The sequence below is a fragment of the Pan paniscus genome, chromosome 11 (genome assembly GCF_029289425.2).
Source record: "Pan paniscus chromosome 11, NHGRI_mPanPan1-v2.0_pri, whole genome shotgun sequence".
NCBI lineage: Eukaryota > Metazoa > Chordata > Mammalia > Primates > Hominidae > Pan > Pan paniscus.
The window spans coordinates 34567279-34592973 of record NC_073260.2 but is presented as its reverse complement, the minus strand read 5'-3'; the positions used below and the strand labels follow the sequence as shown (position 1 = coordinate 34592973).

At 44.8% G+C, this 25695-nt stretch overlaps 1 protein-coding gene across 1 annotated transcript in view; it reads right to left on the bottom strand.

Moving 5' to 3' along the window:
* Window positions 1-25695, bottom strand: part of ABCA1 (ATP binding cassette subfamily A member 1) — a 147353-nt gene that overhangs the window by 17743 nt on the left and 103915 nt on the right. The window contains exons 19-36 of the mRNA XM_003809239.4: window positions 23870-24041; window positions 22749-22880; window positions 21301-21443; window positions 20960-21097; window positions 20037-20257; window positions 18705-18777; window positions 17512-17714; window positions 15791-15839; window positions 15482-15595; window positions 13938-14086; window positions 12167-12291; window positions 10847-10945; window positions 7638-7827; window positions 6018-6112; window positions 4675-4707; window positions 3445-3550; window positions 1892-1966; window positions 1201-1370 (exon numbers count right to left, since the gene is read on the bottom strand). Coding sequence (XP_003809287.2) covers window positions 1201-1370; window positions 1892-1966; window positions 3445-3550; window positions 4675-4707; window positions 6018-6112; window positions 7638-7827; window positions 10847-10945; window positions 12167-12291; window positions 13938-14086; window positions 15482-15595; window positions 15791-15839; window positions 17512-17714; window positions 18705-18777; window positions 20037-20257; window positions 20960-21097; window positions 21301-21443; window positions 22749-22880; window positions 23870-24041 — 2287 coding nt within the window. The remainder of the gene's footprint in view (window positions 1-1200; window positions 1371-1891; window positions 1967-3444; window positions 3551-4674; window positions 4708-6017; window positions 6113-7637; window positions 7828-10846; window positions 10946-12166; window positions 12292-13937; window positions 14087-15481; window positions 15596-15790; window positions 15840-17511; window positions 17715-18704; window positions 18778-20036; window positions 20258-20959; window positions 21098-21300; window positions 21444-22748; window positions 22881-23869; window positions 24042-25695) is intronic.

Sequence of the window (25695 nt, the reverse complement as noted above, 5' to 3'; positions counted from 1 at the left end):
TTGATGCAGTTAGGGCTCAATCAGTGAGGACATGGACACACAGACAAACACACACATACACACACACAGAGATATCTGAGGCACAGCCCAAGGAAAAACATCTGTTCACCAGACACATTTTATTCAGGGTTAAGATGATCATTTTTAAGTCTAAAAATATGACAATGTAAATGCCAAACTGATATTACTGAGGTCAAAAGAGTCCACTGTCACAATAAAACTAATGAAGGAAGTCAGAGTGGTTAATGGCATTCACTTTGGTCCACTGTTCATGACCTTGTAAGAGCAGTAAGTTGTAAATTTTCACACACAAAGGACTAGTGGGGCTTGAAAACTAAATGAGAGCAGAAATATTACTCTGTAACTACTCAAATAAATTAATATTTCTGGCTGTAAATCAACTTGAAAATAACAGTATGCAGCCTATTGATCTAACACATACAAAAATTCTGTCAGATTCTTATAAGAAGAATGGTCTTATAAGCCCATTACATGCGGTCTTGGTATGAAGATCCTAGTGTCCTGTATTAGTATCCTGTAGGAGTAAAGCAGAAACAGGAACTGCCATGCTCCACATACAGGAAAGGTATCTAATGTGTGTGAAATATCAACTCTGTGCTGAGTGCTGGGCTTGGCAATTTACATGAACTGCCTCATTTAATATCATACATCTATAAAGTTTAGAGACCAGATTCAAACCCAGATCTGTATGACTCCAAAGGCTGCATACTTTAAACTAGCTCATCCTGGCTTTAAACTTCACACACACACACACACACACACACACACACACACACACACACACACACACACACACAGCTTAATTTAGGAATTAAAGATACAAGCTAATAAAAACATATTCCACCAAATTTAAAACAGTGGTTTTTAAACAAATCAAACTGATTAAACACTTATAATTAAATTATAATTTAATTAACAATTTTTGAACTCACTTTATATGAATTCACTAAATGTTACGATTTTTACATATCAGTGTCATTTTCTCTTCTGCAGTTCAAGAAGCCCAACCAGCCAATTCATAAACTTATCACTTCTGCCCAGAGCCTGGATCAACCCAGATTTATCATAATATAACGGTCTCTGCAGCTGTTCCCCTACAATGAGATTCACATTTTTCTCCCCTTCTCCATGACCCTCTCCCTTGCCCCACTCCATCTATACAGACACAGCCACACTTACAGAGCCACCTCTGAGAGCTGCTGCTTGGTGAGATTCAGGGGATGATTGAAAGCAGTAATTCCATAATGGCTAGGGTTCTCTCCCTTTTGCAGGTTAGCCCGGAGAATGGCATTGTTGATGACATTCAGGAAAGAGCTGATTGCATGCCAGCCCTTGTTATTGAACCACACCTGAAAGAAAACATACCAGGTACAAGGTAACGCCCCCAAACCGGGCTCCTGCAGGCAGGTGCATACACACCAACCATGCCCATAAACCTCAGAAAGAAATTCTAGTCACATACCAAGGCAAAACACTATGATCAGAGAATATGGCGAAGTAATTACAGTGTTCAGGACATAGTGATCACTGACTATGTGGGCAGGCGCTGTGGTGAGGACCTTATACCTTTAACTCATTGAATTCTCACAACAGTTTGGAAATAGCTATGATTACTGTCTCCATTTCACAGATGAAGGAACTGAGGCTTAGACAGGTTAAGTAACTTAGTCAAGGTTACCTGGTATGTCTGGTGGCAAAGCAAATTCTCTGAATCACTACACTACACCGTACTGCCTCACTGGTAAAGTTAATAGTTTGCTCTTTTCTGTTGTGAATGCCCCTGCCAACTTTACCATGAGTTGAAAGTACTCCAGGAAACATAAGGATTATTGTTCATCAAAAAGCTACTAGAACAAAGACAGTGGTTTACCTTGACATTATTTTTGGTGTCCAGTCCTGTCATAAATCTTCCCAAGCTGTTGAGAAATCGATCTGCAGAACTGTCCTGTAAACAACAGAAACCTGCCTCAGTTGTGACTGTTCACATAGATAAGGGGCAACAGTCAATCTGGAACCTGTGGACAACAGGACGGCCCTGTGAAGAGCAATGCCACTACCTTGTTCACTGAAATTAAATGTGAAGCCATTAAATAAACGGCTCCTGAGAACCAAGTGACTAGAAATCTACAGCAGTGATGCTGCCATGATGCCACAAGTCTAGAAGGAATCACAGAGAAATCCTGGGATGCAAAGCCCCAAGATTTTAATGTCTGGTTATCACGGTGGGGTGAGGACTCCTCAAAGTGCTCCACCGGCATCATCTGAAGAGCCAGAACCATGCTCTGCCTGCAGATGTGCCAGATACATGGGCCCATCACTCAAAAGCAGACTTGTGGACTCTAGGACTATCACTGTTGTCCACAATCCTAGGGTCTGTTTTATCAGAGCCCCTTAATTCTCACCTAAAAATGGGAAACCTGAGACACAGAGAAATGAAGTGAGTACTTATCAGGTCCTACAGACCAGCTTGCCAGCTTAAAAAAAAAAAAAAAAAAAAAGATTCATTTCCTATTTAGTCAGTGATTGTTTCAGCAAAGTATGTTTGAAACCCAGTTTATTTACCAACTGGCCAAATTTGTAAACCTGGTTGTTCTGAGAGCTTTTTTTGAGATGGAGTCTTGCTCTGTCACCCAGGCTGGAGTGCAGTGGTGCAATCTGGGCTCACTGCAACCTCCGCCTCCCGGGTTCAAGCAATTCTCTCACCTCAGCCTCCCGAGTAGCTGGGATTACAGGCGCATGCCACCATGCCCGGCTAATTTTTCTATGTTTTTAGCAGAGACAGGGTTTCACTATGTTGGCCAGGCTGGTCTCAAACTCCTGACCTTGTGCTTTGCCCGCCTCGGCCTCCCAAAATGCTGGGATAACAGGTGTAAGCCACCGCGCCCAGCCTCTGAGAGCTTTTAAATGTCTGGATTTAATTTGTTTTTTGAGATGGAGTTTTGCTCTTGTTGCCCAGGCTGGAGTGCAACGGTGCGATCTTGGCTCACTACAACCTCTTCCTACAGGGTTCAAGCAATTGTCCTGCCTCAGCCTCCCAAGTGGCTGGGATTACAGGTGTGTGCCACCAAGCCCAGCTAATTTTTTTGTATTTTTAGTAGATACAGGGTTTTGTCATGTAGGCCAGGCTGGTCTCGAACTCCTGACCTCAAGTGATCCACCCACTTCGGCCTCCCAAAGTGCTAGGATTACAGGCATGAGCCATAGCTCCTGGCCTCTGGATTTGTTTTTGACCTACACTTTTAAACGTACAGCTAAGTAATTCAGTTTTGTCTGGCTCAAATCGCTAAATGCCAAAGACGGCTCTGTATGCCAACATATTCAGAACAATGAGCTGCCAGGTGATCCGTTTAACCTGCCAACTACTCCTATATCCCAGCAGCTACATGCCCATTTTTCTGATACATCTTACGATAGATATTGTACCTTGGCCAGCTTTAGGTGTTTCTTCATTTGTTTGATGGCATCATTAACTTCTTGACTCGGAGGAAGTGCTTGAGTATTACTGACACCCAGGGAAAAGCCGCCATACCTAAAAGAACAGCCTGACATTAAAACCCAGACAGTGGGGTGCACAGTATCATCAGCAGCAGACTCAGTGCGAGTGTGTACAAGGTTCACTGAGTCAAATTCCTGTTCAAAGGAGGGCTAAATTTTGCCTCAGAGAAGTTACACGTCAGCTTCCTCTAATAAATGTTGGCAATCTCTTAACTCCCATGGTTTCTGCCCAGCAGGGAGGACCTGGCCTGATTACACACACAGTTAGATAGCTGAGACATCGAGGAAAGAATGGTGTTTCATCTCACAGATGCTCCTCCAACCCAGTGGCTCGGGTGTGAATGTGGGTCTGGAGGCAAGCAGATGGGGAGTTGGGAGAGTGGGAACCCTGCACTGTCCAGAGTAGGCTGCGCTGGCCTTATACACAGGCTCCGGCTCCTTTCTAGCATGAGGGCTATTATAGGGGCCTGCGTCTGCTCTGCCCAGAGATCCAGGGGTCCTGGCCCTTGGGGAAAAGGCAGAGAGAAAAGGTGGAAATCAGTAACAAGGAGCCTTCGGTCCCCCTGACGTAGCCACATCACCTATCTCATTTTCCATGATGGACAAACTGGCTTCAAGAACTCTTCTGTCCCCAGTCCCACCTGTTCCTTCAAAACCCAGACCGACAAATGGGTTGAAATACAGTGCAAGGAGATGGTTTTGGCGCTTCTTATTTCCTCTAAGACCTTTTTAGTCCCTTGCTAAATGCCTAGAAATTGTCCTTGAGTCCTTAAGAAGCCTTGGGAATCTGGTTTGGGGGGAAAGTACAAGTAGGTATTCCCCTCACAACACTACTTACTTGAAATCCCTAGACACCTGCAGGAGATTTCTGATTCTCCTCAAGGAAATCAGTACATCAAATATTTCAGAGGCCTCTGGAGGGGCTGCTGGGCACTGAGCCACGATGCTCTAGGCAGAAACTCTATAAAGCAGGCCTAATCTAAATCTGTCTGTGCCCCTGTGTGCTCCACATGTTCACAGGGCTTCTGTCCTCCTCACAGTGAGATGGCACCCACAAGTGTGTGAGTGACAAACAATCCCCAAGGCTTTCTTCAATCCAAGACACCTACAACACCATCCTCCCCCTGAGCTAAACATGCCAGAAAGACAGCAACTTACCTAAACTCATTCACCCAGATCTTGTTCTTTAAGCTGCAGAGACAAAGAAACAAAAAATCAGTTCAAAGAAAGCACTGAGCCTATTCCTGATGATGCAAAAGGAGTAAATATCCACCTGAGGATGTAAGAAAGGGACAGAAATAACCCTAGAATCAGCTGGCCTTGTAGGGTTGTGCTAGAGAAAAGAAGCCTGTGTTCAGGCCTCTTCCAGCCTTCTCTCCATCATAAATACCCTATTACTTATATGAGAACCAGGCCTTGGGTTAAACCAATTTACAAACCACCCTATAGACCAAGATGTAACCAAACTAGAAGCTTTTTCTTTCTTTTTTTTTTTCTTTTGGGAGATGGTTTCGCTCTTGTTGCCCAGGCTGGAATGCAATGGCATGAACTCAGCTCACTGCAACCTCCGCCTCCCAGATTCAAGCAATTCTCCTGCCTCAGCCTCCCAAGTAGCTGGGATTACAGGCACGCGCCACCACGCCCAGCTTATTTTGTATTTTTAGTAGAGACAGGGTTTCCCCATGTTGGCCAGGCTGGTCTCAAACTCCTGACCTCAAGTGATCCACCTGCCTTGGCCTCCTAAAGTGCTGGGATTACAGGCATGAGCCACCATGCCCGGCCTAGAAGCTTTTTCAATTAACAATAATATTTCAATTGTGGGTGACATATGGAGAAATTATGCTTCTTTCTTAGAAACTCATGGTCACTATCACTCCAGCAGGCCCGTGCCATTTAAAGTCACTGAGATACTCCTAAGTGAAAGACCCCAACTGATCAAGTTGATGGGAAGGAAACCAGAACAAACATTTGCTGAGCCAAGTATTCAACACTAGGCTGCCATGTCCTGGGAAGCTAGAAGGCTCTCCCAAGGCTGCACAGCCAAGGCAGGCTCCTAAACCTTCCCAGAGCTCCCTCCACGAGACCACAAATTATCATGGAGTCCCCCATCAGAGAGTACCCAAGGCACTCTATGTACACCATTTAATTTAGTCCTCATGACAAACTTATAAGAGCAACATTAATATCACAATTTAGATAAACTAAGGCTTTAAAAGGATAACCAGTTACCTGGTCAAGTTGCTACTAAGTGGCAAAATTTGACGTTGAATCCATTTCTATTTTCATTCTAGACCAGGCTGCCTCAGCCTTGAAGCTGACAACTGAATGTTCACAGTCCCTCTCTTCATCTTTTCTAGTTTGGGATAATATCCTAAACTTCCAATAGACAGAATCAGGCCATAATCTGGCATTTCCCCCACTGTTTCAGTCTGTTATTTGTACGTCTTTAATTCCTCTAATTAGTAATAATAAGGCAGGGGCCAAGTTTAGTAAAAAGTCACCTTTTGGCTATGATCTGCACATACGTCTTCACCAGATAATCCGAAATGTTTCTTCCCGTCAGGTCCTGAAGGATATCTGCAGTGTTTTGTTTTCTCTGTCATCACATGAAAACCAAGCATACGGGTCTTTATAGACAAGAATTGAAACAGAAAACAAATCAAGGACAACAGTGACCATGTCCACAGTGTGACCGGAAACCTGACTACAGGTCCCAGACACTGCCCTCAGTCAACCAGCACTGAGACTTGGTTCACCCTGCCCTCGGCACTGGTAATTCACTTACACCAAGCCAAGGTCTTTCCCAAGAATTTATTCTGAACATCTAAACAATAAACATTGAAATCAGATTCTTTGTAGTCAAGAGATTTTTAGGAAGCACCATCATTCACTATGCCTAATAAATGTTCTGTTCACTGGAGTTATACTGATGACTAGATTAGCTGTTATTTTATTCATTTTATTTTTTGATATGGAGTTTTGCTGTGTTGCTCAGGCTGGAGTACAGTCGTGCAATTTTGGCTCCCTGTGACCTCCACCTCCCAGGTTCAAGCAATTCTCCTGCCTCAGCCTCCCAAGTAACTGGGATTACAGGCATGTGCCACCATGCCTGGCTAATTTTTGAATTTTTAGTAGAGACAGGGTTTCGCCACATTGGCCAAGCTGGTTTCGAACTCCTGACCTTAGGTGATCAGTCCACCTTGGCATCCCAAAATACTGAGATTACAAGTGTGAGCCACCCCGCACCTGGACTAGCTATTATTTTCAAGAATGGTAACCAAGCCTTCTTTTAGTTCTTGTACTCATTTAGAATTGCTTGTCCTCATCCTGCAATTTGGTTGCTGATAAAAGCAGCAGAGAGCTATCATAAGCGCTCCTCTTCCTGAAATTCTCCAGAAAAAAAAAAAAAAAATGGCTCAGGACTCCTTCCCAAACAGAGTCTCTAAGAATACCAGAGTTGACAAGATCCACAGGAGTTTTCTGGTCCAGCCTCCCTAATTCAGAGGTGAAGAAACAGGCCCAGGCCTGTCAAAGGCTACCAGCTCATTTGTTGCAGAGCCAAGATTGGAAGCCAGGCCTGTCACAGTCTGTCCTGTGACTTTACTGCTGTGGGACAGGCATGGGCACAGTGTGGTCCAAACCTTCTCCCCTCAAAACTCACATGCTTTTTCTTATGACACGAAGCGAGTTAAAGACTGAAACAGGGCTGGGCGTAGTGGCTCACGCCTGTAATCCCAGCACTTTGGGAGGCCGAGGCGGGTGGGTCACCTGAGGTCAGGAATTCCAGACCAGCCTAGCCAACATGGCGAAACCCTATCTCTACTAAAAACACAAAAATTAGCCAGACATGGTGGTGCGTGCCTGTAATCCCAGCTACTCAGGAGGCTGAGGCAAGAGAATCGCTTGAACCTGGGAGGTGGAGGTTGCAGTGAGACAAGATCATGCCACGGCACTCCAGCCTGGGCGACAGAGCAAACTCCACCTCAGAAAAAAAAACAAAAAACAAAAAAGACTGAAACAGACCCTCCCAACATGATATCTCACTCATTCCTGCTTCCAAGCAGAAGCTACTAGCCCATCCTGCACCCCTTCTGCCCAATCACACCCGGAAAGTGACTCACTTGTGGAGGAGGCAGCCCCCCTGCCCCTGGGGGACACACAGGCAGCATCTTCTTGATTTTGTCGCTGCTACACTGGCATGCAGGTGAAGGGTTCTGCATTGTCCAGTTCCCATTCTGGAAGAGGTCCATGATGGTCTGGGGAACTGGGGCAGTGGTCCACTCTTCCTCCCCTGCCTGGCAGGGCGTGTCTCTGCAAAGGGAAGACAGCAAGAGTAGGATTACCCGAGATGGCTTGGCCTTTCTGTTGCCTCAGGAGCACAGGATCATTCCGTAACAACCACAAACATGCATCTGTTCCCTCACCATTTGGAAAAGACAAGCATGATCTCATTTGATTGCTTGATCCCACAACAGCCTTGTACACTGTGACATCATTTATATCATCATTATGTATCATTTTATACATAAGTAAAATAGAATGCGAAGAGGCCCTAAATATTTACATACTGAACTCAGTTCAATCCAATCAACCAACCATTTGCTCACACAACAAACATTCGTTGAGCATCTACTACGTGCCAGATGCTGTCCAGTATATTCGAGGGCCTAAGGTGAAAATACCTGCCTTCATGGAGGTGTATGCCCATGGAGGAGACGAACAACAAATACACTAATAAGATAACCTTAGATGGCCCAAAATAAAGCAAAATAAAAAGACAGTGACTGGGGAGAATGAACCTACTAAGAGAAGACATTTCAGCCAAAACATAACAATGATGGAGAACAAGCTGGGCAAAAGCTTGGCAAAAAGAACATTCTGAGCAAAAGCGATGGCAAGTGCAGGTACAAAGGCCCTAGGAAGAAATGCATTTCTATTTTTTAGGAATAATAGGAAGACAGCATGGCTGGAGTAGGATAAGCTACGAAGAAGAGTAATGATAGAGGAGGAGGAGAGGAGCCAGATGAGAGAGGCCTGGGAAAGAGTCTGGATCTTATGCTCGATGTGCTGAAAAATGAGTAGAGACTGGCAAGATCCAATTTATGTTCTCAAATGAGTAGAGAATTGGGGGATGACTGGGGTGAGAATGCTCGTCACATAAAGAGCTACGCTGTCTACAAATTTTCCCTGGAGATAAGACACAAAGCCTTCAATGTCGTCTCCAGCTCTGAATTACTGTGGGACATCAGCAGGTACCCCGCTCTTTTGGGGGCTTATTTTTTCCACTGGCAAAATGAAAGTTTAAAATGACTTGATTCAAGAAGTCATTTCCAGTTCCCTTCCAGTTTCAGAATTCCACAATTTAAAGTAAAGCTACAGCAATTATTTCCTTATTATTAAATATTAAATATAATTGCCAGGCACGATGGCTCATGCCTGTAATCCCAGAACTTTGGGAGGTGAAGGCGAGTGGATCACTAAGTCAGGAGTTCAAGACCATCCTGTCCAACATGGTGAAACTCCATCTCTACTAAAATTAGAAAAATTAGCCGGTGTGGTGGCACATGCTTGTAATCCCAGCTACTCAGGAAGCTGAGGCAGGAGAATCACTTGAACCTGGGAGGCAGAGGTGGCAGTGAGCCAAGACTGAGCCACTGCATTCCAGCCTGGGCAACAGAGCAAGACTCCATCTCAAAAACAACAACAACAAAAAAATATATATATATACACACACACACACACATATATTATATAAATATATTTTTTTAACTATTTCTTATTGTTTTCTTATGTATTAAAAATTCAAATGAACAGTTTTCCAGATTGATCTCTAATTGTCTCCTTAAAGCACCTGAACTGACCAGAAAAGTCACACTAAGACACGCTGCCCTCCTGAAGCTTACACTCTGAACATTCAAAAGGGGATTGGCTGAGACAAATTTAAATACAGCTGAGACATGCTCCTGTCAAATTTCCTTCAGGTCCACCATTTTTTTGCAAAACCTAAAAATCTGAATTTCAGTAACAGTTGTAAGGATAAAGGCTCTTCCTTCCAACCACCTCCGGCAGACAGTAGGTGGGGCTCAGACATCATGTGTGAACCCTCTGATGTCAGGGCCGGGCCTCTTTTGTCTCTACGGGCTGGCTCTCAGCCCAGTTCTGGCTCCTACAGAGCCTTCCTAAGCTAGCATCAATCCATGAGTTCATATGGTTCAGCTGGCCAGTGATGAATCCAGATAACTATATTATCATCTCATCTCATGCTTCTGTCTTCCCTACACAACCTTCATGTGGAAAATCAAAGGCACCATGAAATCCAGATAGGCCGTGTCTGTGTCCTCCTCTATCCTTGTCATCTGGTTATTTGGGAACCAATATTGGCTGCTAGGATTTACCACCCATTATGTATTAAGTACTAACAAGTATTTAGTAACTATCCAATACTAATTAAGAACAAACAAGCACACAATAGCTATCCATTTAGAAATCTGCTCTAGAACCTTGTATAAACAGGTTATCATGCTCACTGTTCTGTGGTGTGCAGAGTCACCCATCTTCCCATTGAAACTTGAAAGTCAAGTTTGCCCCTCTCTCCAATTCTCCAGCACCTTCCCACCTTGCCATAATTTTTCAGAGATCACTGTTGTTTCATGACCTCAGCTGAGATTCTGCCTAAACCTGGAAACACTAACCCACCTCTACCAGCCTTGAGCACGGCCTCATAAGATCCTCACCTCTCCACCATCTTCACTCACAGTGATCTGGTGACCTCCCTTCCCCTACACTCACTGAAGAGTCATATGGATGCTTCACTGAATTTATTTATCCACTGCTTACTTTTTAAAAGGGGGTTTTGAAGGAAAGTACAATAAAAATATACAATTTGAGAAGAAAGTGTCCCTTTTTATAAAAATTCATATGCCATCTTTTCAGATTATAAAAGCGAAGAAGTTGATAAACAAAACCTGAAAATCGTATATAATGAGAGCCTATTGAAGCACTTAAGTACAGGGGCTGGGAGAGAAAGAAAGGAAAAGCATTTCATCAGTAAGTGCAAAGTGCTATTTAAATTAAATATTAAGGTTCTAAATCAGTAAACAAATGTCTGTAATGATGTGCTTTGCACGGTGTTAGAAGACTCTCCAAACGTTTGTTCCTAGGTAATTTAGTTCGGTTACTACCTTGGCTTTTTGTAATTAAAACATAATAATAATTCAAAGGGCAAATGCTGGCGGTCACAATGTGGCATGCAGTTGATAAATGCAGCATATTAGAAATCAGACCAGGCAACAAGCACAAGAAGCCTCCTTATGGCTAAAGTGGCACTCACGGGATTGGGTTTCCTTCCATACAGCGGGTCCCGAAGCCAGGGTCTTTCGTGAGGGCGTTTAAGAGTTCCAGGGTTCCTGTGTCCTCAGGAGCATCATTGCTGTGGGTACATGAGAGGCAGCCAGCTTAGTAATTCATTAAAACCAGTAATCAAGAGATAAAAATGTTTTTATAAATTAAACATTTTAGGAAGCATTTCTCTGTGACAGGCTCTTAAAACAGAAATGAACAAAACACAGAAACCACCCAGAAGGATCTCAGACTCTAGCCCCGTATTCGGCATCAGGGTGACGTAGAGCACTCCAAAGTGGAGCTTGTTTTAAATGGGCTGTATGTATAAAGGTGTGTATGTGTACACACATGTACATACACATATACATTTATATATATTTTTTAATTTGAAGAAAATCAACTCATTAAGTATTTCAAAAGTGCTTTCACGATTATCCCTTTGGCACAGACAAGCAGGATTTTCCAAGAAAGGGCAAGAAAACTTTGTACTCTTTGCATGCACAACTAGAAAGCATAAAAATAACAGGCACAGGTCACAAACACATGCTATGTTCCACAACTACGGGCAATACAGGGTCAGCAGCCGGAAAGGAAAAAATAAAGTAAACCTGAACTATGTAAGAAGAAAATGTGGGCTTAGAGAAAAAGAGGCCAATTCACATTACATATATATATATACTTTTTTTTTTTTAAATGCTTCCCTTTTGTATCACTGACACAGTTCCCCCATCTACAGGTCTACAAATCTTTCAGGACTGAAGAAAGCTCCTGCTAACAAGACCCAGAAAAATCCTTTGTCCTTTTCTTTGATTTAATGTATTGTTACAGAGTGGGGGATATTTTTATCTAAAGAACAAACACTACCTAACATCCCAAATATAACAGAATAGATAATAATTACATGAATTATACTTTGCAGAAAACAAGTCTCTGGAGGTTCTATGCTTTGACAGTGTGTCCTGTGACTCAATTACAGAATTAAAACACAGCTCCACAAATCCAAATATTTTATAACTTAATCATGGATTTTTGCAAGGGTGGATTATTTTACCTAAAACACATGTGGCTGTTCCTGACAACAGTAGGATAAAGAGGAGAGAGGCTGAAAGGCTCAACAGAAGACTGGCCTATTATTCAGGGTTAGTTCGCTGCTGTTCTACGCATGCAGTATTAGCTTATACAGGGACCTGAGCTGCAGCAGTAAAATTCATTCCACCGTGTAATTCTGAAGTCCATTCCCTTGGCCCTCGTAAACATCTTTGGTCTGCTCGAATCTTACCCCCTCCTGGGACGTAGAAGACAAACATACCTGACAAATGTGTACTGTTCGTTGTACATCCAGGGCTGAAGTTCCAGGCTGGGGTACTTGCCAAAGGGTGGCACAATCAGGCTGAACACAAGGGCAATGCAGACAAACACAGCTGGCAAGACAATCTTTACCCAGGCAGTGGAGGGGGCAGGGGGACAGCAGGAAATGGCAAGTGTTAGAAACAAGGCCAAGGGGCAAATCCCTACGAGTCCAGCCCACCTCCCCGACCAACCAGCACGGCAATGAGGAATGCAGGGCCTATGACTGTGCTGCACCAAGGCATTCTTGGCAGCTGGGAAGCAATGGAGCCTGAAAACTAAACCTTTTCTCTGGCAACACAAGGCCAGAGGTTATGGCCACCTGGCAGAGGCACTAAGCCAAGAAGTTCACGAAGTAAATAGTGCTCACATTCAGGGTGACTCAGAACACTGGGTCCTGCCCTTCCTCCTCCTGAAGACTGAGAAAGACTACATTGGGCCATGCACCCAGGAGCAGGAGCCAGAAGTCCTGAATCCTGGTTCTGTCTCTAGCACAAGTGTACCCATGTGAAGTCACGCTCCCCACTGGCCTCAGTTTTCTCATTTTAATCTGAGGTCTGAGAACACATGGCCCATTCAAATCCTACACTATAATAAAACCAACTCTACAGCAACGGCTCCAATCATGGACAACCATAGTCATTATCTCCCGTGATAGTCTCAGAAAGAATAAATATCCAATTCCTTCTTCAACCTCCTAAGACTTTCTACCATATCTTCTCTGAAAAAAAAATGACTTGGGTATACTTTATAAGTTAACCCAAAACTCCTTCCATTTATTGCTGAGAAATGTATCCCTTATAACCTTAAAGATTCAAATAATGCCCCCAATTCTAATGTTCTGGGATTTCAATGCAGAAAATTAACATTGAGTGAATAATTCTGTATAACAACTACTATAATGAGAACTATCTCTATGTTGTCATTATTCATGGTTGTGTTATCAATGGTCATCATCAACAAACAAAGGTAACTGAGGATCAGAGAGACTAAGCAGCTTGCCCAAGGTCATAGAGCCAATAAGTAGCAAAGTCAGGATTCAACTTGAGCTCTGTATGCTCCAAACTCCCGCTCTTAACAATATCCACATCATCAAATGAAAGACTCTCTGCAGACCTTTTCTCTACATTTCTTGATTTTATAGAGTGAAAAAATTTAACCCTTCTAACCAAGCAAGTTAGCAGGCAAACACTGACATGCAGACAATAGTGTAACAAGTCTTCTCTGTTGGCCAACTATATTCTGACCTATCTTTTCTATCAGTTTGAGTTAAACATCAACTCAGAGAAAAATCATGTTTCTAATAAATTCACATGTCAAGTGCATCTGGGCATAACAACTGTCATGTTATGACAGCTGAATACACCCAACCAGTTTTTCTACACTTTGTCCTTTTTATGTTCTCTCCAAAATAGAAATAACATACACACACACAAAACTAAGCACTTACTAATGTCAGGCCCCATTCTAAGCACCTATTCATTTTTATTTTCGTAACAACCCTGTATTGCAGGTAATATTATTATCCCCATTTTACAGATGAGGAGATTGAGGCATAGAAGTAACTTGCCAGCGGATGCACAACTGGCAAGGAATAGAACTGGGATTGAAATACAGATAAATCTGGCTCCAGCATCCATATCTTGACCAGGATGCTATCCTGCCTTCACTGGTCACAGAGCCTGCAGCCCACCCATGAAGCCAGAGTCTCTGGCGAAAATAGCACGTCTCACCTGAGCAAAAAATCCTTTCCGACTCCTTCTGGCAATTAGCAGTCTCTTCCACAAAAGGGCCACAAACTGTTGCTGTGTAAGTTTCCAGCCTTTCACCTGGTAGGACCCTTTGCCATCCATCCCACTGAGCAAGTCTGTCTCTCTGGATTCTGCAAGAAGCCAACACTGAAGGTCACCTATTGTCTTAGGTGTTTTCGGCATTGCCATGCTCCTTCTTCTGGTGTCTTCAACAACTATCTTGGAGGCATGTGTCTGAAGCTAGAAGTTTCTCAGAAGTAAAGGGCTTTCATGACAAAGCTATGTCCAAGGAAAAGCTTGACTCAAAATGTCTAACAGTAGCAGTCTCTGCCTTTCAGTCCTTGTCTGATAAGTACAGAAAAGAAAGGTGTCTTGAGACAACTGAAAAGAGGTGTTCATGCGTAACCAGGTGTTACAGCCAGCCATTCGGATGAATCAAGTCATCAATTTCTTATAGACTACTCTATGAAACAGGCCATGTACGTAGCTTGACATATTTGAGAATACACAATGGTAATTAGCATCTCAGCTTCTCACCCTATTATATTTTGGTAAAACGTGGACACATTTCAAATGATCTAAGTACTGATACTGTATGAAGTCAGGCAGTTATATATAATGTAAGAGCCATACACTCTTTGAGCAGGGGTGAGAGAACTGGAAAGTTTTCTGTTCCTAAAAATTTTCTAGAAATCCTTGTCCTAAACTAATGATACCTAACTGATGTGCTTTTACATCTTAACAATATTTGTTTGATGTCTTAGCTCTCCTCTCCATCTCAGTTAAACACACAAAGACACACTCATCCAAAATATCTAATTCTTTTTTTTTCTTTTTTGAGATGGAGTTTTCACTCTTGTTGCCCAGTCTGGAGTGCAATGGCGCAACCGTGGCTGACTGCAACCTCTGCCTCCTGGGTTCAAGTGATTCTCCTGCCTCAGCCTCCCAAGTAGCTGGGATGACAGGCATGTGCCACCACACTCGGCTAATTTTTTGTATTTAGTAGAGACGGGGTTTCACCTTGTTGGTCAGACTGGTCTCAAACTCCTGACCTCAGGTGATTTACCCACCTCAGCCTCTCAAAGCGCTGGGATTACTGGCATGAGCCACCATGCCCAGCCTCAAATATCTAAGTCTTAGGGTACAATTAACTCTCACAGCAAATTCCCCTTTCTGACTCTTTCAAAATCACTCATCTACTCGAATGAATATTTGTTCAACAATTGAACACCTAATGTATACAAGAAACTAGGACCCCGCAGAAAAGATAATAAATACATGGGTTCAGAGGATTGAGGCACCATCTTTATGTCTTTAAAGGAAGTGATATGGATAGGCTCTTTCAGGTTTGATCACATGCACGATGCTGCAAAGAACAAGTGGCTTTTACCATTTCCTCACTTCTCTTTGGACTCTGTAGGGATCTATCACCTTGGCTAAAGGCCATCCAAAGAAAACAGGTGACAGCATGAGAGAGAATTTCACATTCAAACAGTAGGACACTGTTTGATCTTGCCCTAACAGACCTGGGTCTATGTCAGAATCATTTGGATCAGCAGCATCATCTTCAGTGAACGGGCGAAGACAGCTCTGCTTGTCCCCGAAGGCCCGCCTGTTTCGTCTTGCTGGCAAGGTACCATCTGAAGGCAAAAGGAAAGAATCCCATACGTTATTTTATTTACAACAAAACAAACCTTCCCCATCTGCAACAAACCTACACTCTACAAATGAGAATGCAATAGAACAATTCAAAGGGAAAGGAACAATACTCGTGCACTGAGAAAGCCAGCAGGAGGCACTATCTTAAGTGTGCCATTCTCCCTCAAGGCAGTTACCTGAGGTCTCAGCATCCACCCCACTCTCTTCGGCCACCTTGAGGAATATCTGGAAAATGAGAGAGATGAGAACATTATAAGCACCAACGTTACGAGAGTAGTCACCACTGCCACGATTATTATATTACTGAGTGGCATGTTAGCCCCTTAAGACAGAGAAAGTAGAAGCCACATTTCTTAATAACACTTTCTCAGAGTTACCTGGGAGAGAAGCCGTTTTTGCCAGAGAACATTTCCTCAGTGGTGAGAGCTATCAATCTAGACAATCATTTTCAAATTAAAGTTATGGCTGAGCGCGGTGGCTCAGGCCTATAATCCCAGCACTTTGGGAGGCCGAGGCGGGCAGATCACCTGAGGTCTGGAGCTCGAGACCAGCCTGACCAACATGGATAAAACCCATCTCTACTAAAAATACAAAATTAGCTGGGCGTGGTAGCACATGCTTGTAATCTCAGCTACTTGGGAGGCTGAGGCAGGAGAATCGCTTGAACCCGGGAGGTGGAGGTTGCAGTGAGCCAAAATCGCACCACTGCACTCCAGCTTGGGCAATAAGAGCAAAACTCCAGTCTCATCAAAAATTTAAAAAAAAATTTAAAAAGCTATGACAGTAGGACACTGCAGCAGAAGAAATTTATTCTGAACCTACAGGGAATGAGTCAAGTGGCTTCTTTCAGGACTGTGGCTCTAAATCTTTGAGTAGGCTAGTACTATGATAAGTTATCCAAGACAGAATGAGCAGGAGGAAATAGAGCACTAGAAATATGATGGCAGCAATTCAAACATCAGAAGAGAATCTGAATGAGCGCAATAATTTCCAAACTCTAGTCTATAGACCACTGTGTCCAAAGTATGCAATAGAAGTACAGACTTCAAGGCCTCACCTCCAGAAATTCTGATTCACAGGCCCTGAAGCCAAACCTTAGTATGTTTATTTTTAGTAATATCCCCAGGTGATTCTGCTGCACTGTCAAGCTTGGAGACCACTGGGCCAGACAGCTTTTATATCCCCTTCAGCCTTCAAGGTCTGTGATGTTGTATCTCTAAGGGGAGGCATTACATGGATAAAGAGAGGATGGACTTTGAAGCCCCAAACCCCTGATTCTGAATCTCATGTCAGCATTCCTGAGTGTTCATTTTTTCATCTTTTTTTGAGAATTAAATGAGGTCACAGTGATTAAAAAAAAATCAAAAAACAAAAAACAAATCTCAGCACCTGGCACAAGTAGACTATCCATCCATAAACGTTGGTCATTTCCTATGTATGAGAATCCACTTGATACCTGGCTGTGACACAGTCACACCAGGGAATTGCTCCTGATTCTGATTCAGTAGGTCTGAGCTGGGCCCAAGTTGCTGAATTTCTAACAAGTTCCCAAGTGATCCTGATGCCGCTGGTCCTCACACTGTACTTGAGTAAAGAGGCTCATTAAAGGGTAAATAAGTGGATAGGAGTTTAAGGTTGGGATGTAAATGTGTTAGGTACCACTGGTTTCAACACACAAATCTCAGGCATGTACTGTGGTACAGAGGAAAATACTTCTTTCCTGCTATCTCCCACTACCATCTTAAATGGCTCACTGGGGCCAACATTAATCAGATGTCGATGACCTAAAAACTCAATGACTAACTCCATGATAATCCTGCTCCCAATGCAGGCTACCGGTCTGGCCTTAGGACATTCGGCCTTGCTATATATTCCAACAGTCAGCCACTTAACTTACTTCTTCCAGGGTTGTCTCTGAGATGCCATAACTAGAAATGCCCAGGTCTGAGAGCCGGTCATCAATCTCATGAAAGAGTTCCACAAAGGCCCCCTCCTTAGCAGCTTCATATGGCAGCACATAGGTCAGCTCATGCCCTATGTCTTCCACCAGCCGGGCTTCAGACACATGCTTCCTGATGAGGTTGGAGATAGCAGAGACATCTGCAGGGACCAGAATGCAAAGATGGCTCAATCAACTCAGAGGGGCTTCGGAGTGAGGGCTGGCCATCCCCCACCCTCTCATCAGAGGCCTGCCGCTCATACACCACACCTGTTCCAGGTGTTTAGGTCATTCCACATGTTCATCTCTGGTCTGAGGGTTGGGGGCAAAGGAAAGGACTATGTCTTATTCACCTTTGTATCACCAAAGCCAGGCACATTGTAGGTACTCAGTGTAGAATGGGTGGACGGCTGGATGGGTGGATGGGTGAATGGGTGAATGGGAGGATGGGAGGATGGAAGGATGGATGGGTGGGTGGATGGGTGAATGGATAACTGAGGCTCAAAGTCTGGTGTCTATTGCCTAAGCTCTGGGATTCTTCAATAGAAAACCTGAGTAAAGGAATCTTAAGAGATTCTTCACCCTTTCCTATGCTTATAAAGTAGGCTCCCTCATTTACCTAAATAGAGGGTTAATCTAACAGTCCATGGAAGCAGAAGTCTTCCTGGGAAAAGCCAGCCATTAGGACTAGGCAGAGATAGCAAGGGTCAAGACTTCTGTTCCACATATGCTACTGGTGACACTGGCCTCCTACACACGCTACCCAAGAAAAATCTGGAAGGCTGTTCCTGATCTCCTGGGCTCTCACTCTTCTTATGTAGTAGGCTCAAATCCCACCCTACTGGCTTGGCCCTCAGCTCCTCATCCCTGGTATTCAGTGTCCACTCCCCTGAGGGATTCCCCAAACCCCAATCATCTCAGCTCTCTGGGACACTGCCCTGCTAGCTCCCAAACCGAGCCCCAGGCACCCCAGCAAGCATTAGGCCAACCCGCCACCAAGCTGCTTCCGCCCCCACAGCCACCCAGCCCCAGCCCAGCAGCAAACCTTGAGTCAGCGCCACCAGCCTCTGCACCTCTCCTCCTCTGCCTCCACTCTGCCCAGCTGGGGGAAGCTCAGGCACCACCTGAATAAGAAACCCCAGAGTCCTTACCGATGGTCAGCGTGTCACTCTCATGGTCGCTGCCCAGGCCAGCATCAGAACTGCTCTGAGAAACACTGTCCTCCTGATGGCAAAGAAGGAGGTGAGAACGGGTCAGGGACGGAGCAAGGCAGAGCCACCAGCACCTTCGCCTGGGAGGGCTTCCAAGAAGCTCTGTTGTGTGAGAACTAAAGGAAAAAGCTTTCCCTGGGACACATGCACTGGCAGCCGTGGCTTCAGAGGACCCTGTCTGGCATGTGTGTGCCGTGTGAACAGCCTCGCTTCCTGAGGGTGAAAGGTCAGGAAGCAGAGCTGCCAAAAGAACTGTGGCCTGCCAATGAATGCTGCAATGAGGCCTTTGCCAACCGTCTCAGGCAAGGCCTTTACCTGGCTACATGTCTAATTCAGTGCTTCTCATGCTTTAATGTGTGTTCAACCACTCAAGGACCTTGTTAAAATGCACAGATTCTGATTTGGTACGTCTGAGCTGGGCCCAGGTTGCTGAATTTCTAACAAGTTCCCAAGTGATCCTGATGCTGCTGGTCCTCAGACTGCACTTGAGTCAAGAGGCTCATTAAAAGGTAAATAAGTGGATAGGAGTTTCAGGTTGGGATGTAAATACATTAGGTACCACTGGCTTCAACACACAAATAAATCTCAGGCATGTATTGCGGTACAGAGGAAAACATACCTGGTAATTGGGTCTGGTCCCACCACTGTTATTTACCTGCTGGGTGACCTTGAATCAGCTACCAATTCCCTACAAGCCTCACTTCCCTCATCTGGGATAATAAATATAGTTACCTTCTTCCCAGGGTCTCTCTGCACTTTAATTGAGATGATAGAGGTTAAAAAAAAAAAAAAAGGTTGTAAATGGTAACAACGCTATATAAAATTAACTATTATCATTACTTTCTTTTATGCCCAGAGTCTCTCTGGCATGAAATCAGTGCCTAATAAATATTGATTGTTTTATAGTTTAAAAGTTAAGGTCAATGAGATTGAAAAGTAATGTGCAGGAACACCAGGTCATTTGTAGCCAAGGCTCTTACCTCTTGACAAGTCTCTTTTCTTTGACATAATAATGTCCTCTAAGGACCTTCTCCATCACTCTCTGTGCCTCATAGGAAAAGGAAAACGGGATTCAACAGAACTAGCACAATGGGAGCAGAGGGCCCCTTAGCTTTCCATGCCTGAAGTATGATATGATTTCAAAGGGGCAACAGAGCAGGGAGATGGTGGCTTCAACATGGCAAAAGGGGTGGACGTGGAGAAATCATTCACAGCCAGCAAGTCCTGGCTGCCCAGACCCAACACCAGCCCAGCACCAAGACTGCAGCTCACCTTTTTCAGGTATGACACAGTGCTACTACTGTTTCTGCAGGAACTGAGGGAGGATTCCACATCTTTCTTGACCAGGGTCAGGTAGTAGCCTGTTCCCAGCTGGTTCTTCAGAAACAGGGAGGAGCCCACACAGCACAGCTTCCCATGGGAGATGATGGCAATCCTGTCCCCCAGGATGTCCGCTTCATCCATGTGGTGTGTAGAGAGAATAATGGTGCGGTCTGCCAGGCACAAACACAAGGATGTGGGACAGGTGAGGCCTCTCAGTTCTGATTTGTCACAGTGGCAGGGACTAGAGAGATATTAGCAGGGGTAAGCACTGGAAGAGACCTGGAAGCCACCTTTCACCCTGTATGGCTATGACCCCCAGAATGGCAAAGCTTTGTATATATAGGTACCGCATCCTCACAGAGGTAAGAACAGTAGCATTTTATTTGGGAACTTGCTATATGCCAGGCATTGTGCTAGGTGGTTTGTGTGCATTCTCATTTAATTTAATCCTCTATGAGGTAAGCACCACTATTATTATCGGCAAAGAAGGTGAGGCAAGTTGTGACTTTCCCAATGTCTCAGGGCCAGCCAGAGTTGGCTCCAAGCCTGCCTGTGCTCCTCATACTGTACCACATCAGATCTCTAACCAGAGAGCCCAATCGTCTTCCTGCCCCTCTCCGCTTCCATTCATTTAAGCATCCACCCTTTCAACTAACCATAAATTTAGTGCACCATGTTGGGGACAAAAAGATGAATAAAGACACAGCATCTCCTCTCAGGAATCTCAGTCTCAATGCCCTTTATCTCTTCTGTGATAACAGAAGAGTATCCCACGGCTTCACAGAAGCCTAGCCATGAGATACAGCCATACTTCTAAAAAGCCCCCCGCTCTCTCTCAGTCCATTTACTCAGAATAAATACACATCAGGCACCTTGTCGGTATTTCAGCAGCAGCTCCCATATTCCCCTGCGGGAGTAAGGGTCCACACCAGCTGTGGGTTCATCCAGAATGACAACCTTAGATCCCCCGACAAAGGCCAAGGCCACAGATAGCTTTCTCTGCATTCCACCTACAAAAAAACAGAGCGAGACAAACTCCAGGACCAGCCCCAGACAGTGAGTGAAGGCAGAGGACCTAGGGGCACAGCCAGGGACAAGTTTCTGTTACCGACCTCACCCAGCCTGGGACCCTGGGGCAGTGCTGATTTTCCTCTGCGTGTGTGTAGCCGGAGGAGGAGGGGAGAGGGATAGGGAAGGTAGCTCTGGGCCGCACCTGACAGCTGGCTTGTTTTGCTTTTCAGCTTGCTTGATGGCAAACCAACATCCAGGGCCATCTGCTCCATCTCCGCCTTCACGTGCTTCTCAGAGAGCCCTTTCAAGCGGGCATAGAACCAGATGTGTTCTTCGACAGTCAGCCTGGGGACAGGGAGGCAGGTCAGCTCTGGGCCCTACTGGATACCCCAGAATACAGTGTCCCCTGGCCCAGAACAGATGAGAATGGGCATATTTTTCTCTCCCCGTGCTTTTTAAAATAACTTTATCAATTTCTGAAAAATAATCTTCAAGATTCAAGGTAGAACAACAGTGAGCAACCACATGAGCTGCTCAGGAAATCAAAGTGAAAGGTGACAGATTGCTTCCAACCTGTTTCCAGCAGGCCTGGCCACCATGCACCAGGCAGTTACAACTTTCAATCTCAGGGCCCCAAGATGTGGTCTTTAATGGGCTGTCCCCACAGCACGTCCACCAAGAAGTCAGCTCGGCACTCACCTGGAGCAGCCTTCCTGAACCTCAGGTGACCTCAGGCTCTGAAAGCGGGGAGGACCCTGCACATGAGCCCCATGTGTTCACTTTAGATGAGGAGGGAGCACATGAGCCCCAGCTGTTCACTTTAGATAAGAAGAAACATAAGGGAAAAGCCTTGCCCAAGATTGCAGAGCTCAGGTCTCTCTCTGCTCCATCACACGGGCTCCCTGGGGGCCTTATGGCTGATGGGACAACCTGAGTGGGAGCAAATGTCTTAAGCAGCAAATATAGGTCCATCATACCAGGGCCCTGAAGCACTACCAGGTCTGGGAAGTCTGCTCCAGGCCTCAATAAGGAGTCTGGCGTGGGAGAGGATGGGCTAAAGGGCCCTCCAGCATGACAATAATGGAAAGCAATGTTTCCCAAGCCCCCATCCACTGGCTGGGCTGATGTCACCTCTACAGCTCAACCATTCACCTCCCCCTTCTCCTAAAATCAACGAACAACTAGGTCTCAAGGTGTTCACGGAGGTGAGCCTGCCACATTCAAAGAAAGTAAAATGTGGCCAGACACAGTGGCTCATGCCTGTGTTCCCAGCACTTTGGGAGACTGAGGTGGGTGGATCACGAGGTCAAGACATTGAGACCATCCTGGCCAACATGGTGAAACCCCGTCTCTACTAAAAACACAAAAATTAGCTGGGCATGGTGGTGTGTGCCTAGAGTCCCAGCTACTCGGGAGGCTGGGGCAGGAGAATCGCTTGAACCTGGGAGGCCAAGGTTGCAGCGAGCCAAGATCGCACCACTACAGTCCAGCCTGGCTACAGAGCGAGACTCCATCTCAAAAAAATAAAAAAGAAAAAAAGAAAAAACAAAAACACAGCAAAGTAAAATGCTTAAGTCCCACTCCTCCCATGATGGCATGACACACACACATCCAGAAAAGGCCTATTCTTAACGTGCTGCTGGTACTCACACGTCAAACAGCACATTATGCTGGGGACAGACCCCCAGGTTCTGCCGGATGGTGCTCATCTCAGAGCGAATGTCTTTTCCCAGGATGTAGGCGGTGCCCGAGGTCGGGGGGAACAACCCGGTCAGGATTGACCTGAGGACAAAAATTTAGAAGTACAGGAGTCAGGGTTGACCTACCCTTAACTCTAGATGCTCCATTCAGTCTGCAGAGAGAACAGAACACCAACCCTCCCACCGCCCCCATTCCTTTCTAATGAACCCTACCAGACCCACACAAAGCAAAGCTGTCCTTTTGCTTCAGTAAATAACTACAAGTGGGCCTATGGGTTAGAAATGCCAATTTTAGTATGAGCATTTTTTAAATGAAGCTTCCAATTTGCAATGAAAGTATTCTTTAAAAAATGTATTTTGTATGCCTAACATCGCATGCATGGAAAATGGACAAACAAGAACATATTATTCAAAGATAAAAACAATTTTTGTGTTAGGTAGTAGGATTTCTGACTGCCTTTTCAAAATCTTCTGAAAAGCTCATAATATATTAATTCTATGTTTTAAAAAAAGATTAAAAAGAAAACAGGAAAAGAATGTCACCCCCCAAAGATATACCCTTTGGAATGGTTAGAATGGTTGAGGAATCATGCTGGAAGCCACTGAGGCTAACGCTGGTGCTTTACAGCCCCTGACCCCTCCTGATACTACCCACTGTAAGGTCCTTGAGGTCCCAGGGAAGGCAATCAAGCCAGCTGCCCAGCTTGATTGCGTCTCACATGTGCTTCTCACATCTGCTTAGAGACAGAGTTTCTGGGAATTACCAACTCCCTCCAACATATGTAATCTATCTTTTCGTGGCTGCAGGTTCCAAGACCACTGCAGAATTCTGTGAACTACATGGGAAAGGTCATCTGAGGCCCCAGCTTGTTTTAGGCTGAAGAAATAACATCTAGCAAACTAGCACGTGGAAAGACACTCATGATTAGATAACATGTTCACATTCGGCAACTCCTCTTGTGCTCCTGCCCTTGTCCCAGGGACCAGCATGGTTTCCTAAGGTATAAATTTCTAACTCTACTGCAGAACCCTCCTGTGGCTGATTCTGTGGGAACCACACCCTCTTCTTACATGGTGGTCGTCTTCCCCGCTCCATTGTGGCCCAGGAAGGAGGTGATCTGGCCCTCATAAAAATTCAGTGCCAGGCCATCGACAGCCACCTTCATCCCATCTCGGTAGACTTTTACCAGGTTCTGAATGGACACGCCCAGCTTCAGGTGGGTGGGTTCCTCCTCCATGCAGACTGTGACAGGAGAGAAGACAGAAATGAACCCACAGAAAGCACTGAGGAGTGGAGTGTAAGGACACAGGGCACTGCGCTTGTACTTTCAGAACCGCCTTCTCTCCATGTCCACCCTGGTTTCTCAGGCAGGCAGGAGGCTATAAATGTTTATTTAGGGCCTATTTGGGTACTGATGTTGGTGATGGGAATACAATGATAAAGGAGCATTCAGAGTCTATTGGGAAAAAGGACTTGATGAACAATTAAAATAGAGGATGCTGAAAGCTGTTTAAAAAATACATCTAAAAATGCCATGGAACTGTGATACACCCCTCCCAGGGAACACTACTCAGCAGTGAAGAGGAATGAACTGTTGACACACACAACTTGGATAGATCTAAGGGAATTCTGCTGACTGAAAAAAAAAAAAAAGCCAGTATCAAAAGGATACCCAATGTATGGTTCCATTTATGCAACATTCTGGAAATAATAAAACTGTAAAAATGAGGAACGCATTAGTGGTTGACAGCTATCAGGAACTGAGGAAGAAGGGAGGTGGCTGTGGCCATTAAGGGGTAGCATGAAGGAGCTTTGTGACAATGAGATATTTCTGCAGCTTGATTGAGCTAGTAATTACATGAATTCACACATGATAAAACTGCATAGAACTAAATACACACACACACACACAAATGAGTGCACATAAAGCCAGTGAAATCTGAAGAAGGTTTGTGAATTGTACCTATGTCAATTTCATGGTTTTGATATTATTCTACAGTTACATATGGTGCTACCATTGGGGAAACTGGATGAAGGGTTTAAGGTAACCCCCTCATGTAATTTGTATTACTTCTTGTGAGTCTGTAATTGTTTTAAAATAAAAAGATTTTCTTTCACGTGCCATGGAAGTTCAGGGCAGAGAGTGACTGACTACCTGAGAACCAAGGAGGGATGCTCAGGGGAGGGGATCCTGAACTAGATCTTGGAGAGAAAGGAGGAGTTGAGAAGATAGGCAAGTTAGAGAGAAGGTTCTCCTGTGAGAGCAAACAGTACCTACAAAGGCATGGAGATGTGGAAGAACATGACATATTCCAGCAACTGTGAGCATTTCTATGTGACTGAAACAGGAGCTAGGTGTAGACAGGAGGTAGGAGAAGATGATTAGGAACAGCAGGCAGGCGTGCTACACTAAGGAGCATCATACTTTTACCAAGGGCAATCAGGGGATGGGCACAGAAGAGACTGGCAGAAAAGGGACCTATTAAATATTTAGGAAGCCACTCTAAGTACAAAGAACCCAGAAGGCAGAGCCTTTGATGAGCTGTGGACATCTCTGTCTGCAGTTAAGAGCCAAGAGAGGATTAGGGATCTGGGTAATGTTTACATTATGAAGCATAGGCTGAGCTCTGTGGTAGCCACTTGGTCTCAGCCCACACAGGCTGATACACAGGTCACCATGTCACAGGCAGGCAGCGAGGCTATGGTTCCACAATCACGCTTGTCTTCACCTCTTTCTTCTGGCTTGTTAGGAGACCATGAAATGTGTGTTTGGGAGGGGGCAAGTAAAAGATACTTTTCTAGAAGCCAATACAACAAAGAAAATGTCCCTCAGGGATCGAGACCGTGAACTCCCAATAGGTCAATAGCATTGGACATAAATGGCATGGGAGGATTT